This window comes from Sylvia atricapilla, chromosome 1 (genome assembly GCF_009819655.1).
Source record: "Sylvia atricapilla isolate bSylAtr1 chromosome 1, bSylAtr1.pri, whole genome shotgun sequence".
NCBI classification, from domain to species: domain Eukaryota; kingdom Metazoa; phylum Chordata; class Aves; order Passeriformes; family Sylviidae; genus Sylvia; species Sylvia atricapilla.
The window spans coordinates 72,566-87,543 of record NC_089140.1 but is presented as its reverse complement, the minus strand read 5'-3'; the positions used below and the strand labels follow the sequence as shown (position 1 = coordinate 87,543).

General features: G+C 47.6%; 1 protein-coding gene across 3 annotated transcripts in view; it reads left to right on the top strand.

Annotated features, from left to right (window-relative positions):
• Positions 1–14,978, top strand: part of SMARCD3 (SWI/SNF related, matrix associated, actin dependent regulator of chromatin, subfamily d, member 3) — a 73,575-nt gene that overhangs the window by 11,643 nt on the left and 46,954 nt on the right. Inside the window, exon 1 of one of the 3 annotated variants that reach the window (XM_066341293.1) lies at positions 10,242–10,316. The exons of 1 other annotated variant lie outside the window; for it this stretch is intronic. In XM_066341293.1, coding sequence (XP_066197390.1) covers positions 10,257–10,316 — 60 coding nt within the window. In that variant the 5' untranslated portion in view covers positions 10,242–10,256. Of the gene's footprint in view, positions 1–10,241; positions 10,317–12,297; positions 12,619–14,978 lie in introns of those variants that run through there. One more of the 3 variants, XM_066341285.1, reaches the window with a different exon arrangement.

The following is a 14,978-nucleotide window of genomic DNA, read 5'->3' as shown; positions in this document are numbered from 1 at the left end:
AGTCTTTCCTGAATAGAACCATAAAATCACAGAATGGTTGAAGTTAAAAAGGACCTCTTGAGATTGTGTGTTACAGCCTCCCATTTCAGAGCCGGGTCAGCTTGAGCAATTTGCTGAGTACCAAGTTCAGTGAACTTCTGAATACCTGCAGCGATGGAGTGAACTTGCTCTTTGGGCAAACTTTTCTAAGTAAAAAAACTGTTCACCTGTTGTGTATGTCCACATGGTTTAAACATTCCCTAATCGTGTATTCCTTCACTGACAGCAAGTCTTCCTTGCTCCAGATTTCCTTACTGGTCTTAGGAGCCTGGCATTCCTGACAGCCAATCTTGCCAATAAAGAAAGATAGAAAGAAGGCCTTCAGTACTTCAGCTTTTTCTGTGTTCATTCTTAGCAAATCCCTTCTCCAGTAAGCCCACATAATTCTCACATGTCTGTCTTTTACTGCTGAGATATTTGTAAAATCTGTCTGCCCTTCATGTTCCTCACTAGATTCAACTCCAGGTGGGCTTTTGTTACCCTAATTGCATCCCTGTGCGCTTGGACACTGTCTCTGTATTCCTTATGGGTCACCTGTCCCTGCTTCTGCCTCTTGTAATGTTTCAGGGCAGTCAAGAGCTCCTTATTCATGCATGCAGGCTTGCTGCTGCTTTTGATTCATTTCCTGCCTGTGGGATGAGCCATCTTGAACTTGGAGGAGGCAATCTTTGAAAATCAACCAGATCTCCTGGAACTCTCTTCTTTCCAAAGCTGTAACTCATAGAATTCTTCCTAGAAGACCCCTGAAGAGGCCAAAGTCTGCTCTTTTGAACTCTGGGGCTCTGATCCTGTTTTCTACCCTGGTTCATCCTCTCATGCTCGTGAAATACCATCCCATGGTCTAGCCAAGGCTGCTCTGACCTTCACGTTCCTGACCAGTTCTTCCATGTCCAGCAGAGCACCTCTCTTTGTCTGCTCCTCAGTTGCCCATGTTAGGAGTTTATCTTCATTGTGACCCTCATGGATTTCTTGTGCCCTGCTGTTATCCCCTCAGCAGATACCGGGGTGGTTGGAGTCTTCCATGAACACCAGAGCCCGTGGACGTGGGGATTTTTTCTGCTGTCTGTGGTCTCACTACTTTTTCTTTAGCAGGTGGTCTGCAGCAGACACCTACCATGGCACTACATGTTGATCTGCCTGATAACTCTGATCCGAACTCTGGTCTGTGAGCTCTCAGCTCGTTCTCTGACCATCCCAAGATGGGGCTCTGTGTGCTCCAGCCACACACTTGGCTGAAGGGCACCTCCTCCTCCTCCTCACCCCCCAGCCTGGAGTCCGTCTCCAGCCATCACAGCACTCCCACCCTGTGAGTTGTCAGTTACCTTGGAATTCAGTGCATGTTCAGGGTGAAAAGGGACCAGAGAGAGTCAGTAACAGTGTGGATGTTTGGAAGCTTTCTGGGGGAGGGAGAGGGTGCGCTGTTGGTCTGGGAGCAGATACAGCACTGTTGCCATAGGAATCAGAAGAATATATCCGAGCTTCATCAGTCTGAAGACAGTGACTGAGGGCGGCATTCTGTCCTCCAGCCACAGGCAAATGGCAGGAAAAGCATTTCACATGTTCCCGCTCTCTCAGATGCTTTGCTGCAGGGACACTGCAACAAGATCAGGAACTGAAATAGTAACTGTGGGAATTATATGTGGTCCATTCTTCACCAGCTGCCAGACAGAACAGTAATTTTCTGAAGGTGTTCTTCAGGGCTTTGTCTGGTTTGAAATGTCAGAGACCAGTTGTTTCTGCAGGCAGGCAAGAGGGTTCACAGCACTGGTCTTTTGATAGACAAATGGAGTTGAAGTGTAAGGGAAGATCATAAGCCTTAAAATAAGGCCATAACAGGAGAGGGATATAGGTCTGCAGCTGATTTTTGATTAAATAATATCTTATGAGGAACTGTGATTGTTGAATCCTTGCAGCACTGTGGAAGAGACAAGGCATTCTGGGGTTGCATGGCAAAGTGGATGCAGGGCAGGGTCAAATCAGCAAATGCATAAGGCTGATGGGATGCAGAGGGATGCAGAATTGGGCCCTTATCTATATGCAGTATCTATACTGCATATAAACAGTTTCAGAGCACATTTTTGCCTGTGGCATTCCAAGGGGGTTTAATCCGAGTGAAAAAGTATTTGCCAGGTTTAGAAGAGACAGAATTGCAGTTTTGTGATATGCAACAGCAGGAGCTTGAACTGGGAAGAGGAAAGATTGACTTGAATAGAAGGAGGTGGAGAAACAGGAAAAAAAAAAAAAAAAAAAAAAGAGTAACTGTCAAAACAAAATCAGCCAAGGGGAAGAGTTGCTAAAGATCAAATGCAGCAGAAAAAGAGTAAGTTATGTGATAGACAAAAGAACTTTTTCTGAAGAACAGAAATATACGACAAGCTTTTTTGTATTGAAATATTTCTTAGCTCCCTGTATTATTGGAATATCGGTGATTCATTTTCCATTACATAAACTTTTCACTGATTTTTTAAGTTTGTTTTATGCTTTTTAGATTAGATAAATACCCTACTGGAGATTAATAGCCAAACTAAAAGGATTTAAAGAAATATTGTTTTAATTTTCAAGGTATCTCAGACTTATAACAACAATTTATAAAGCCCTTCTCTCTCTAATCTTAGCAGAAATGTATGTATTATTATTTGGCATCATATTTATAATTAGCATTCGGTGTTGCTGTATCATATGTCTATATACCAGCTTGGCTGTATATTTTGATATGTATGTCAGAACTCTAGGGAATCTCTTTGAAGAAGGAAGCATAGTTATTTCCCAAGAGACAGAAAGGTGGTTGAAATCCCCCACAAGTGTGTTATTTCTGTGGTTTCAAGTTGCAGGCTGGGTATAAATTGATCAGAAAACAGGTGCCAAGGATGGGGTGCATGGGGTAGGATTTGGTGGCTATTCCAAACCAGCGTAGCCAGACAGCTGGCATGCCTGTCGGGATGACTGGTGTTCCCTGTTCCACTGTGCTCCTTCTATTTCCATCTGTTAACTTCATCTGTAAACTGTCAAGGTCAGAGACTGCATTGTCCTTAGCTGGACCTCCTCATACTCTCAGGCACCAGAAACTACCGAGTCCCAACAATGGGAAGGATTGTGGCATGTGACAGAGAATGTGACACAAAGTACGACACTTAGCTCTTCTCTGACAGTTCACGGCCATGCATAAACAAGCCCCTCTCCTGGAAGTTCTCCAAAGTAAACTCTGTTTTGAAAAGCACTGAATGCCGTAATGATTCAACTGACGTTTCTTCTGCCTGTGTTTCTTCTGCGTGTTTTGAAGATGATTTAACAAGTAACTTGTGCCACCACTTGTGTGCCTTTTGTTCAGACCTGCTCTTTGCTGGGGTCACTGTGGCGTGTCGCTGTGCACGCTGTGTGCCTGGTGCCCCCAGTGCCAAAGGCAAATTGTGGCTCTGAGCTGGGAGCTGCAGCCTGCTGTGTGCTCTGGTGAGGGAGAGGACCAGACAAACCACTGTGCTGTGCTGGAGACAGACACTTTCCGCTGCTGCAATACTCAGTTGTTCAGATGAGCATTAGTCAAAAGCCCATTGTCCAGCTGCAGCCCAAGTGCTGTAATCATGTCCCTGTGCCACGAGCTGCTGTGCAGGTCCTGTGATTTCATACCTGTATCTATGTACTGGGTGAATCAGCACTGAAAGGATTAGCAAACCATCCTACCTGTCTGCTGCACTGGCACAGCACAGTTCTTCTACCTCAGGATTTATCTTCCAGCTTGATTTTTTCCAGCTTAAATCTCCTGTCTAACATTTTAGGCTGAGTCGAGTTTTTTATCCTCTCTCCTGATTGGTTGTGAAACTTTTCCAAAATCTTCTTGCATGAGGATTTAATCTACATATATTTTGCTTCTCTCTTTTAAACCTTTGAAGGAGGTAAAAAAGTCTGTGTGTAACAGAATTACACCTTGGAGTCCATAGTAGTCTCTTTCCTTCTGCTTGTTTTTATTACTTATTTATAACTTTTCAGTAATCTTACATTGAAATTACATACAAATTATGTTCCTGTTAAGAATTCTAGGCATATGATAATGTTTTACTACATTGCCTCTAAGTCACATTTGCCATTTTCTGTTGGCTGCCATTGGTTTTTTTCCAAAGCCATTGTTTGCTGTAATGATGTACTGTTTGAGATTAACTTTGACTTTTTGGGGTAATCTGTAATTGTTGTAAGCATTCTGCCAAATAAAATAATTTTAAAAGACATTTGGCCTTGTCTGGCAACGCCGTTTTTTTATGATCACCACTCTTACTTGCTCTCAGTTCCATCATGCTGATGTGTTGTATTCCCCTGCTAATTGTCTTTCCAGTTCAGCTGAAGTGGGAGCTGGATTTATGAGACAGTCCATGCCAAGATTGCTCTGTTTTCCTTCTTTGGTTCTGTGCTTTCTCCAGCCTCCTAGTGCTCAGTTCCTAGGCAGCTTTACATATGAATACATCCTTCAGTCCATATTTACTTACTATTGATTTGCTTAAACTATAGATACTTCTCATATGATTTTCAGTGAGAATAGGACAATTCTTAGCATTGCTAGTATTAATCGAAAGAGACTTTAAATTTGTATTTCCTGACAAACAGATAGGAAATCCTGTAGGTATTCTGACAATACAGAAGGGCAAGAGTACTCTAGGCAGATGCACTAGATTCATCCTAAGTCCATGCAAGGCTCAAGAATGATTTTAAAAGAGAAAATAAGTGAGCATGAGAAGGATATGCTTGGTATGGAAAAGCAGCCTAAGTTTACTAAGCTACTGTTTTTCAGATAATTTCTACACAAAGGAATCACTGTTTTTCTTGTCTAGGCTTGAGTGAAGCCTTTGATACAATGTGATCTGAAAATCTGGCTGGAATTCAGAAAGACAGGTAATAGCAGAACTGTAAAGTAGGTAAGGAGTTCATTAAAGAAGACACAAAAAACATTGCAGTTTCTTCAGGATTTGTCTTGGCATTGATGTCATTTAATATTTTCACTAATGCCCATGGCACAAAAATAGGCAAAGTAATAATTAAATTTGCTGATGATGCAAAATAGGTATTGTTGAAGCAGAAAAAACCAGGTTATATATGGAAAGAACTGCTTGATTGTGAACTACACAAACAGAAACCAGCTGGTGTCTGGTGACAATACAGTGCACTTGGGGCCTTGTCACAGGAGTAGGCACTGTATGCCAGAAGTGATCTAATGACAATGCTTAAGAAGGAGAAGGAGAAAAGCCTGATACATCAGTTCACGTTCAAGAGAACGTGGAGCTGTCACTGTCAGGATGTTGTGGGAGGCAGCTGGGAACCTAGCGAGGGTTGATAGATTTCTGCTCATGAGAAAAGTCTGAATGGCACATGAGCGTGTGGCCTGGACACAGGGAATACAGTTCTCTCTGCCCTTACTCTAGCCAGGTTAACTGGGACTGGAAAAGGAAAAGATGGAATGATGAGAAATGGGCACAGAGTTTTAAGAATGCAAATAACAGTTTCACTTGTTTAGTCTGACAAAAGGAGGAGTGGATGTGGATGTGACAGGTGTGTAGAAATGCTTCAAAGCTTAAACCTTAGACACAAAGGACCATTAAGGGCAGTGTTGTTAAGAGTAAATGAAAAGACCCACACATACAAAGCCCCAGAACTCAGTTTTAGCAGCTGTCCCGTAGGAATACCAAGAATTAAAGTGCTGTGCAATAAACTTATATCTGAAAGGTTTATATGTGACATGGTTGTTGTTGATTATATGTAGAATCAGAGAATTGTAGAATTCTTTGAGTAGGAAGGGACTTTCCAGTCCAACCAGTAGACCAGGTTGTTCCAAGTCCTGTCCAGCTTGGCCTGGAACACTTTTAGGATGGGTCAGCCACAGCTTCTCTGGGAAGCCTGTGCCAGGGTCTCACCACCCTCACTGGGAAAAACCAGTGGTTCCCAGTTGCTGACCCTGTGGTTCCCCCAGCTCTGTTCTGCCAGTGAGTGACAGCGGGCAAACTTGTAAAATGCTCTTACCCAAAGCCATCATTCTAACCACCAAATATCATGAAGGTACACTTTTTGGACTAGGGGGAAATTGGTTTGAGGGTAGTTGTTGATAGGTCTTTATTTCTGCTCCCTCGGGATTACCCACCAAGAATTCCTCTATCTCCTTCACTTTTGAAAAATTCAAATCTGTATTCCCAACTGTTCTCCTTCCAGGACCAAAGTCTTACTACTAACTCTCACACTTACTTACTCTCACACTTTGCAGCTCTGCTGCTAGAGGATGAGGATTGTGGCTGCATCTTGCAGTGCTCTGGTTCTTTGCTCAGATGTTTGAAGCTGTGCACAGCTGTTGCTGCACACTCAGTGTAAAGAGGGATGGTGATGATGGAAAAGTGGAGGTAAAGATATGGTCGAACTGGACAGCTTACCATGAGGTCAAACAGAATTGTGCAGAATTGGCTAAAATATTAGTATGGTTGATGACATGATAATTCTGGTGACTCATTATTTTGTATCCTATAATATTACATATATATTTTATATATTTCTCTGTCTTTTAGCATCTCTGCTGTTGCCTTTGATTACTTTTAAAATAATCAGGAAATAAGTTTATCTCTACCTCTGCACAATGTTTGGAACCTTTAGAGACAAACACTTTTCTTTGCCTTAATCTTCCCTTCCCTTCCCTTCCCTTCCCTTCCCTTCCCTTCCCTTCCCTTCCCTTCCCTTCCCTTCCCTTCCCTTCCCTTCCCTTCCCTTCCCTTCCCTTCCCTTCCCTTCCCTTCCCTTCCCTTCCCTTCCCTTCCCTTCCCTTCCCTTCCCTTCCCTTCCCTTCCCTTCCCTTCCCTTCCCTTCCCTTCCCTTCCCTGCCCTTCCCTGCCCTCCCCTGCCCTGCCCTCCCCTGCCCTGCCCTGCCCTCCCCTTCCCTGCCCTCCCCTCCCCTCCCCTCCCCTGCCCTGCCCTTCCCTGCCCTGCCCTGCCCTGCCCTGCCCTGCCCTGCCCTCCCCTGCCCTGCCTCTCAGACAGACTTTAGACATAAGTACTGGAAAGGCCTAACAGAGAAAGGAACTTTGGCGTTACAAGATCTCATACTGTTTCTGTAGGGAAATAAGACAAAAGGAGCCTCTGGAAATCAGCTGGTGCTTTGTCCTGGCCCAAGTCTTAATCCACACCACCTACATTACTCTGGATAGATGCTTGTCTAACCTGATGGTGAAAGACCTTTGGTGATTGGGATTCCCATCCTTGCTGGACAAACTATCCCAGAACATGTCCACTGTCACTACTGTGCTTGTCCTTGATATCTAACAAATCTTCCTGGGAGAAATGAAATCCCTAATTTCCTGTTCTCTGCATGGGGAGCGGCTCTTCCCTGTATTTGCAGCAGCCGTTTGGATACTTGACGATTGTTGTTTTCTCTTTATCTTCTTTGGGCCTTACAGTCCTTGTCACACTTACTGTCCTTTCCTTAACCATCCTGGCTTCCTGGTTTCTCCACATATCCTCTGATGCACAGAGCCCCTGATTGCAAAGGCTGGTCTGCATGAGACACTGACAATTCATACCACGACAGAATTGCTTTGGAAAAGTTCCTTAGCAATTCTGGCAAAATTTAATTTTGCAACCTTAAAGAAATGTTGAGCTGCAACAGCTTGTGCCCTGGAGAGCTCGGGGGATGGGGAGAAGGAGGAGAGTCGAAATGAAGAGAAAAGAAGAATCTAGAGTATTGTCAGTGTCTATGCTGCCACCAAGGGGACGAGAGCAGTGGGGCAGCATTCCTGCAGTTCCTTATCTTCTGGGGATTTATCTGATTTTTTTGTGACAGTGTAGTATTGTTAACTCACATTCAGCTTATGATCTATCATATCATATCCCCAGGTATTTTTTTCTGAAAAAGGCTCTCTTCAGGCATTTGTTCCCCATCTTCTGTTTAGATAGTTGTTTGATTTGTATCTTCATGTGGAACCTTGCACTGTTTCTGATTGAATTATGGTTCGAAAAAACCAGGATATATCTCCAGGTCCTCAGGATTTAAATTTTAATAATTTTTTGTAGCAAACTTGTTACCTCTCCAAACCATATATTGCTAGGAAATTTAATAAGCATGTTTTCTAAGTACATTATCCATATTGTTAATGAGACCATTGAATAATTCTGAAATCAGGAACAAGTGGACGTTTATTTAGATTAAGCAGAGCCTCAGTCCTGGGATATTTTCTCCTTCCAGTATGTCTTCTATGCCACATTGCATAAATTCCAAAACTGTTGCGAATAGTTTAAGTTTCAGAGAAAAGAGTGATGCTGACTTTAGTGAAACTGGGATGAGGGAAACGACGCCTGCTTAAGACAATCTGTACCTGCATGTACTTCTATAATTACTTACAGTTTAAAAAGTCACAAGTAGCAGCAAACATGTCTCTCTAAAACCACAACTTGGTTCATCACTTTTCTAGTTGGACCATCTTAGTTTAACAGGCTGTAAAGCATTAATAACAGCACAGAAGTTAAACCAAACCACACACAGGGAGACCAGGGGGGCTCCCAGTGCCCCAGGAAGGACCAGGGAAGGAGGTCAGCCTTTCTCTGAAATAAAATGGTCTGGGAATGTGACACGAAGGCAGGTGAAAGCGAGTGTGAACCAGGCCCCAGTGCAAGCTCAGCCTTCAAGAACCAGTGGAGGAACACAAACCGTACAGAGAGCCCCATGGCACAGAGAACTTCCAGGCCAGAGCTGACTGGGACCTGCCAGGATACTTGCAGCAGTTGGGAATTACTTGGGTTAAATCACTTTTTAAAAGAAATTGACAACTATTTTCTGCACTGTTATGGGAAAAAAAAAAAGTTGGGAAAATAGAAAAGCACGCTATTTAAAATAAAATTATAAGCTGTTTCTCTTAATATGGGAAATGACATTCTTGCATGGTAACCTTCACCCTTTTGTGCTAATGCCTTGCACGGTAGTTTTCCTGGACACTATTGTGAAGGGTTGAAGAATCACAGGAAATGGGTTTCATTCTCAGCTCTAGGTGATGTTGGGCAAGTCACTTCCATCCATTTGTACTGTATTTTCCATTGCAAAACATAAGAGCTGCATGTACTGATTTATTTTCTAAAGTGCTTGGAGAATTCCCATCATGCTAAGTAAGACCTGAGTTTTTATTATTACAGGATTTTTTTTTTTTTTTTTTTTTTTTTTACCCAGTTGACAGCTGCAGTGAGACTGCCATTCCTTAACTTTCAAGTGGCTGGCCTTGAAATTTGGTGTTCAAGGAAATCTAGTTTTGGATGTCTGTTAAGAACATCCAGGTAGATTACAATATGTATTGTATGGTTTTCAACTTAAATTTCAGTAACACTTCATAGCAAATGTCCTGCTCCAGGAGGTCATCAGTGACTACTGATATCGGGGCATCTGCGGCTCCATGCCGTATCTGCAGCTAAGGGGCAAAAGAAGAAAACCCTGAAATGCGCAGTGGAGCGCATGCTCCTGCGGCGGGACAAAGGGCCGGGGCTCAGAGCTCCGGCGCGGCCCGAGAACGGCCACTCCCGCTGTGTCCGCCGTGTCCCGCCGTTTCCCGCCGTGTCCCTCTCCGTCCCGCCGTGTCCCTCTCCGTCCCGCCGTGTCCCTCTCCGTCCCGCCGTGTCCCTCTCCGTCCCGCCCCGCCCCGCTCCGTCCGCGGGCGGCGCCGGCCGAGGCGCGGGAGGGGTTAAAGCGCTCCCGCCCGCGCGTCCCCGCCGGCCCGCGCTGACCTTCACGGGGCCGCGCCGAGCATGCGCGCGCCGCGCCCTGGGCCCGCGCTGCGCCCGCCGCGGTTCTGCTGGCCCGGCTCGGCTCGGCCCGGCCCCGGGCGGGCGGATCTGGCCGGGCCTGTCCCCGCCCGAGTGCGGCGGGGCCGGGGCCGTGGCAGGCGCACGCCCTGCCCGTGCCGGGCGCGCCGTTGCCGTTCGGTGCCGATGGTGCTGGCGACGGAGCGCGGGGGGACGCGAGGGGGTACCGCGCGCCGCGCCGCAGCCCGGAGCCGCCGCCCCTTCCCGCGCCGGGCGGGCGGGCAGGGCCCGTCACCGCGGCTGCTAGAGGAGGCGCTGCGGCCCGGCCTTGGTGCCGTTTCCCGCGGTGAGGGCCCGCACGGCTCCCCGTGAGGGAGGGAACAGCCGCACGGGCCGGGGCCGGTGGCCTCCGCGGCCGGCATTGCTCAGACCGCCGGCCAGTGCGGCACCAACGGCTAGTGCAGACTGTGAGGGAAATGCACGGTGTCTGCTGGGAGCAGGGAAAGGGCTCACATGATGGGAGCCAACATTTCTGTGTGAGTCTGGGGTCTAAAAACCATGGCAGATACCGCCTGGATGCTGTCTTGCCAATCACGCTGGCATGTAGAATTTAAAGTTGTTTCAGTTGGAAAAACCCCTCCAGATCAAATTAACCTGATGTTACCACATCCACCAGAACACAGAGCAGTTGGTTCCAGATTACGTGTGCCTTTAGTTCAGCTAGAACTTGAGGAATTTTTCCAGCACAGAACAAGTTAAGGCTATGGTGATTTGCTTAGCATATTCCTTCTGAGGGGCTGAGAGGGAGAACTGATAACCACGCTCGCCCTCCCTAAGTTTCTGTGATCGCTAGGGCTGTTGCCACACAGCAGCACTTAGATTGGGGTGGTCCTAAAAATCAGTGGAGGTCACTGTCTTCATCCCCATGTTCAGAAGGCCATGTGACCTTCATAGCTTGCCCTTCGCTGCTAGTCAATGCAGTGTGTTTTCTGTGCTTGTTTTTATTATTGGATGAGGGCAGAATATTTTTTATTTGTTTCTGGTCTGATTCTGTTCTGTTTGCAGTCTTGCCAGAAAACTCACAGCCCCTAGACAAGAATTTCAAGCAGAGGAATAGAACAAACCTCTTTTGTAACCTGGCAACATCTCGCCTATTGCAGTGTTGAGGGAGATCAGGGACGTGGGCCCCTGTCAGCCGCGGGCGCATGGACGTGCCGGGGAGCGGATCGGTGCCCCAAGGCCCCCGCTGCGGGCCGGGCCATCGGAACGGGCCATCGCTGCGGGCCGGGCCATCGGAATGGGCCATCGGAATGGGCCATCGGAATGGGCCATCGCTGCGGGCCGGGCCATCGGAATGGGCCATCCCTGCGGGCCGGGCCATCGGAACGGGCCATCGCTGCGGGCCGGGCCATCGGAATGGGCCATCGGAATGGGCCATCGGAATGGGCCATCGCTGCGGGCCGGGCCATCGGAATGGGCCATCCCTGCGGGCCGGGCCATCGGAACGGGCCATCATGGGCCATCCCTGCGGGCCGGGCCATCGGAATGGGCCATCGGAATGGGCCATCGCTGCGGGCCGGGCCATCGGAATGGGCCATCGGAATGGGCCATCGCTGCGGGCCGGGCCATCGCTGCGGGCCGGGCCATCGCTGCGGGCCGGGCCATCGCTGCGGAATGGGCCATCATGGGCCATCGCTGCGGGCTCGGCCAACGCTGTGGAGCCGCGCTCTGCCTGTGCAATGGCCGCCGTGCTGCCAGCGTCTATGGCTCGCCCCAGGGCCGCCGAGGGGCTGGGCTGCTGCTCCCTTCCCCCTTGGGCTTCGTGTTCCCAGCAGTGTCCTGGGATGTCACACGCTGCGGTGCAGGGCTTTGTGTGACAAGCAGCGAGCTGCTGATGTCTTACAGCAGCTGTGGTGTTAATAATTTGCGCCTGTCAGTCACCTGGGGTCTCTAGAGGATCAGTGGTACCACAGCATCCCGAGAAGGGTCACTGGGGAGAGGCAGTGGGAGTGCAGGGTTGGAAAAAAGCCGTGGGAGTTGCGCCGCCATGTTGCCCCCCACCCCCTTCCTCCGCTGATCTCACGCTTTCCCCTCGCTTCCACATGTTGTCCCTCCCTGTTCCCAGCTCCGGCCTCCCGCTGCTTCTCTCTTGTCCAGAGGGGTTAGCTCTCGTCTCTCATGCTGGAAATGCTGCCAGCGAATGTTTCTGTGTGCTGCCTGCCAGGTCCCTTGGGAAAGGGCCTGGAAATGCAGTGCGGGAGGAGCAGTGGGAGCAAGGGAAAACCACTGCTCGCCTGCTGCATTTTCTAATGGGAAAACATCTCTGCGAGGTGCTGAGCTCTGTGTCACTGCTGAAGTTGCCCCCTCCCCCTTCCCCTTGCCCCAGAATTTCCCATCCCTGATGCAGAGGAGGAGAGGCTGCGGCACTACCATGGAAAACGGAGACGTGTTTTTCAATTTGCCTCCTGCTTATCTCTGCTGTTTGGACAGAGAGGTTTAAAAAGCTGGATTTTCTGTCCCTGCAGAGTAAACAGACAGAGCCCGGCAGCACAAACTATTTCTGGCTTATCAGTGGAGGAATGCAGCAGCTGAGGCTGAGCGCGAGTGGGCCGTCAGGAAGGCCCTGAAGGGGCCCCCTCCCCACTCCGCGCTATTAGAAGTGTGAGAGCCCAGCAGGACTCAGAGGGGAGAGTTGGAGAAAAAGGCAGAAAAGGGAAAGAAAGAGGAAGAGAGAGAGTGAGAGAGGCTGAGCAGACCCTGATGGCTACAGATGAAGTTACAGGAGGGGCTCGCAAAGCTACGAAAAGCAAACTTTTTGAGTTTCTGGTCCATGGGGTGGTGAGTCGGGAAAGTTAGTGAGCTGGCTGGCTCTGAATAGAGGGATGAGTGGAAACTGGAGGTTCTGTGCTGGGCTGGATCGGCTCCTGCAGTGTGCTCCTGGGGCGCTGGTAGCTGCCTCTCCAGGAGAACACCGGGGTCTGTGGAGCCCCCAGCCTATGCACTGATTCATTGATAATACAGGCTTGTGTCTGGGGGGATGTGTGCTGTGCTTTTTGCTGTGATTCTCCATGAATGGTGAATAGCATGCTTTTCAGCCTGATCATGGTGCAGAATCTGCACTGGATCTAACCCAAATGGGCTTATAGGACACTTTGTTCTGTAATCAAACTTGTGTTTTGGAAAACAATTCTGATGAGAACCTGATGAAGCCTTGGGGTGCTGCCTCTGGTTCTTGTCTCCAGTCTTGGCTCCTGTGTATCCTCTGGCTACTTAACAGGTGACTTTCAGGGGCTTGAAGAGATTAGCTCTACAGATCTGTAACAGTCTATGGAAACTGACCCACGAGACAATTTCAGGGTGCCATGCTTAATTAAAGCAATCCTTCAGGTCTTTAAAAATGTTCCAGCTTTTGTTTAAGAATCAGGTCTTTGATCTCCATTTAAGGGGAAATGCTCACTCTGTTTTGCTGCCATTGGAAACGTTCTTTAAATGACTCTAATGTCTGAGAGCAGTCACCATTTAAAACATTTGGATTTCTGTCGTTGATACATATATGGAACAGAAATAAGGCTGTTAAAGAGCCCCAAGGAATGTGATATTGTTTGGATACTGATAGTCCCAAGTGCTTCTTTCTTGAGGATCCTGGCACCTCCTGTGACACCTTTTTGAAGACATCAGGTGGGGGCTCTTGTACAGAGATCACAAAAGCCTGTGTGACTCGTGGCAGACTGTTGAGTTGTCTCCATGAGTCAGGCTTCCTCCAGGTGTGTAGGATCTTGCGTGTGGCCGTTAGATCCTGGGTGTGATGGCACCGGAAGGGCCAAGGACTGTGAGGTGACGCTGTGTTGGGAGAGCTGTAAGAGGTGATGTGGTGCCAGTGTACAGGGACAGGCTGTGCAAGGTGGGCAGCTGTTCAGGGGTGATGGAGAGTGGGTGTGCAGGTGGCAGCAGTGATTTTGTTGTGGACGTGTGGGTTTGCCAAGGTGGTCTGGATTGTGATGGTGGTATCTGACCAGAACCAGAAGCAAGTGGGGAGGATGGCAGATGGGATGATTTTGCCTTTTCTAAAGTTTTCCTTGGCATTTGTACACCAATGCTCTTCCTTCAGTATCAAGAAGAGCAGCAAAAATAGTTACATGAATTTGCTTATTCTACATCTAGCTGGCCTTCGTGTGAAAGCAGCATGCAGCAGGGCTCTTAAGCCTGGGGATTTTAAATTTATATTGGAATGAAAAAAAGCCGAACTCATTTCCATTATTTATTTGGATGCCAGGAGGGTCTGCCTTTTCTGCCCTGGAAGTTTTGTTGCTAGTGGCATCTTATTTGAATATATGCATTAGCCTGGAATATCTGTATATATCTTCTTGCTTCTTGTTGCTGAGGCTGGGGCTTCTTGGCTGGTGTTCTGGTGCCTGAACAGCTCTTGTATCAGCCTCTCCTTTCCGTCATCATCGTCTCCTTCAGTTCTTCTTTGGTGCCTGCTTTGTTCTTTCCTTTTGCTTTTTCCCTCATCTCAGGTTCATTTTGATCAAAACATGGGTTGGGGCAGTCACTCTTCTATTACTTAAAAAAGAAGAAAAAAAATATAACTTTATTTATCTCTCCAGGTCCTGTATCCTGCCAAATAAGAGAATGTGCCATGCCAGCCATTTCCTGGAGTTTACCTAGTGCTGGCTCCTCTGTTTTATTACTACCCAATGTGTGTCAACGCCTGAATTAATTCCTTGAAAAATCAAGTTGCATAGCAAACTTTAGTGGAATTTCTTGGAGTCAGATTCTGTTCTAATTTCAGAGACCAATCTCTTCCTCCAATGGCTAATTTCCCACCTCCTCCCCACCCCCACCCAAAAAAAAAAAAAAGGAGAAGCAGAGGTAGAATGTTGTGAGAAATCTTTTTTTGCTTTGTTGACACTTACATGAGGAGGATAATTCTGCAGTACTTCCTAAGGGCAGTTAGCTCTTGGATTCACTTGATCTTTCTTGAAACATATGTTCCTTTGCTAAGGTCACTTTGCCCTTTGCTCTTGTGCACCTGATCCTGCTTTTGTGCTTTTCCATACTGCCACTTAGATGATGTCTCCTTCCTCATTTGTCCCAGGCAGAAAGGATCCCCCTGAAAGGTGAAATCTCATAAAGGTTAAAACTCTAAAGTAGGACGCTTCATTTTCTCCTTGAGACCTTGGTCGTTTGTTACGCCT